Source organism: Primulina eburnea, chromosome 1 (assembly GCF_022965805.1).
Source record: "Primulina eburnea isolate SZY01 chromosome 1, ASM2296580v1, whole genome shotgun sequence".
NCBI lineage: Eukaryota > Viridiplantae > Streptophyta > Magnoliopsida > Lamiales > Gesneriaceae > Primulina > Primulina eburnea.
The window spans coordinates 1,344,285-1,346,890 of record NC_133101.1 but is presented as its reverse complement, the minus strand read 5'-3'; the positions used below and the strand labels follow the sequence as shown (position 1 = coordinate 1,346,890).

At 38.0% G+C, this 2,606-nt stretch overlaps 1 protein-coding gene across 1 annotated transcript; it reads left to right on the top strand.

Moving 5' to 3' along the window:
• Nucleotides 1-778: 778 nt before the first annotated feature.
• On the top strand, nt 779-2,401 carry LOC140838491 (transcription factor DICHOTOMA-like). The gene is made up of 2 exons (XM_073204881.1): nt 779-2,126; nt 2,242-2,401. Exons 1-2 carry the CDS (start codon nt 1,093-1,095, stop codon nt 2,255-2,257), a joined length of 1,050 nt encoding a protein of 349 aa, XP_073060982.1. The 5' UTR covers nt 779-1,092; the 3' UTR covers nt 2,258-2,401.
• The last annotated feature ends 205 nt before the right edge of the window (nt 2,402-2,606 follow it).

Below are 2,606 nucleotides of genomic sequence, written 5' to 3'. Positions count from 1 at the left end.
AATTTTTTTGACAATTACAGAGAAGGGGAAAAAGCTGTGGACCGAACAGAAGAAAATGGTGAGTTGCTCACTGTCATACCGGAAATGGAGAGATGGATGGTGGACATGACACGATGCTCCTGGGGCCCCCCCTTAAAAAGCAAGAATTGAAGTTAGATTTGTCCATTGCGTAGTGTTGTAGGCAAAGGTACGTACGTATTTAGGGCCTTAAACCTGCTCTAATCACAGCTTTTTACACCATTCATGCAAAGGTCACACGACTCACACCTACAAAAAACTCACGGCCCTTTGAAAACCTAAGCTTTGGATTTAAAGTCACACACCAAAAACCAAGTGCAAATCACGATAATATGATTAAATTTTCCATGGCCCAGTTCATGAATAGTGTTTGTATACTATATCTATCTATTTGTATGTCTAAAATGTTAGGTTCTATGATGGTTGAAGGAACTTTATGTCAAAATCTGGAAATTTGCTTTTCTTTCCTTTTGGATGGTTTAACTAAATACAAATCATGGTTTTTGAGATTTGTTGCTGAAGTGGAGGAACTGTAGCAGCAGGACCGAAGATTACATTTGAATCGCCAAATAACATTGTACTGCTATGAGTGAAGAAGATGAGTTTAAAGTGGTCGTTTTTTTTTTATCACAACTAATACCGTATTTAGTGCACCTTAGTACGTATTCTTATTCGAAGTTTAAAGAAAAGGGGTAGCTAGCACTTTTTATTCCCTGAAAACCTAAACTCCCCCGTTTTATCATATCTTCATCCTCCATTTTTACCTACTCGCTAGCCTCGGTTCTTTCTCAGGCAAAGTCGTTTTCCAGATTGCAAATAATTAAAGCGAAGACAAACGTTTTGAAATCTTCAATCAATAAATAACATCATGTTAAGAGGGGTGGTCCTCTCAAAGAACCCTTTTCAATCCAAGATAAAAGGTCGACAGTATTTGCTTCTTTTTCGAGAACTATAGGGTTTTTGTTCTACAGTTTTCTTGATTAAGATACAGCTTCGTGTCAGAAATTGAATAGGGTTAACCATTTGAATCTTTGACCCACCCCCAAGGCCCCAACCTCCCACCACAAGAAAATAATGCTTAGCAAGAGTTCATACCTTCATCCTCCTCAAGTTTCACAGTCTCTTCAATCTCGTGGGTCTACTTCTGCTGTAGACCTCATTAATGGAGCTGAAATCTTGCTACACCACCACCACCACCACCACCAAGACATGCTTTCCGACCATTATTTAGCAGAAAATGCGTCATTTCTTGACGTTTCAGCCTTGTATAATCAGGATGTTGGTGGGAGTAGTGAAGATCCTTCTGCCCTGGCCAACACATTTTCAAGAAATCAAATATTGAAAAAAGATAGGCACAGCAAAATCGTGACATCTCAGGGGCCGAGGGATCGCAGAGTAAGGCTGTCCATTGGCATAGCACGAAAGTTCTTTGATCTTCAAGAGATGCTAGGTTTTGACAAGCCAAGTAAAACACTTGAGTGGTTGTTAACGAAATCGAAAGTAGCCATTAAAGATCTGGTTCACACAAAGAAAAGTTCCAGTGCTAGGAGCACTTCTTCCCCTTCCGAATGCGAAATAGTGTTAAATGGCGAAGCTTTTGAAAATGGGAATAGTTTCTTAGGTTCAGATTCGAAGAGAAAATCGGTATCGATGAATGCTATCAAATGTAAAGGAGCTAAAGATCCAACACAGAGTGCATCAACTCTAGCTAAAGAATCAAGGGCTAAGGCAAGAGCAAGGGCTAGGGAAAGAACCAAGGAGAAAATGTGCATCAAGAAGTTAAATGAATCAAGAAATTACATGGGTCCTAATTTAAATCCTTCAGTCCCAATTCAGAGAAACAATTTGTTTGAAGTTTGTAGACCATCTGCATCTAATATTCATTGTCCCATAACTAATGAAGCAACTGCTGCTACAGTAGCAGCAACTCATGAAGACCTAATTCAAGAATCCAATGGCATTAAAAGGATGCTGATGCACCACTCTTCGTTTTTCGGGTTCCATTGCAGTCTCCCATCTCCTAATGTCAATGAGAATTGGGATGTTAGCAGCTTAACCTCACAATCCAACTTTTGTGACATTTTGGATCCACACAAGTTCAACAATAGGTAAACCTATCTTCTAAATGGTCAATTCGGTATAGATAATGCGTGTATATATATATATATATATATATATATATATATCACAAGTGATTTCTCACGTCAATTTGTTTATATACAGATCTTCAAACATATAAGAATCTTTTGGCATCTGTGCTGATTATGGTCGGAATTATGTAGTTTGCCCGTGCTACAAGTGAATGTAAGATCTACCGCATAAATTTCAGCGATTAATCTTTAATCTTTACCATGGAAATGTAAAATATTTTTTTTTGGATTAATATTCCCAGATACATATATATATAATCTGCTGTCTTTTATTGGTAGCTAGACACTAATCTCGTCTTATTTCAAATGTCAAAAATGGTGCATGCATCATTCAATGTTAATGCATACACCCATACGTGGATATGGCTGAAACACGACAATCAATGCCCGAACTCATGAAACTCTTTCAGTTGTCTTTGTCACTGCATTTCTCAATTT

What these genes read in the sequence shown, in the direction of transcription:
- LOC140838491 (XM_073204881.1), top strand. Translation starts at nt 1,093, where the DNA reads ATGCTTAGCAAGAGTTCATACCTTCATCCTCCTCAAGTTTCACAGTCT.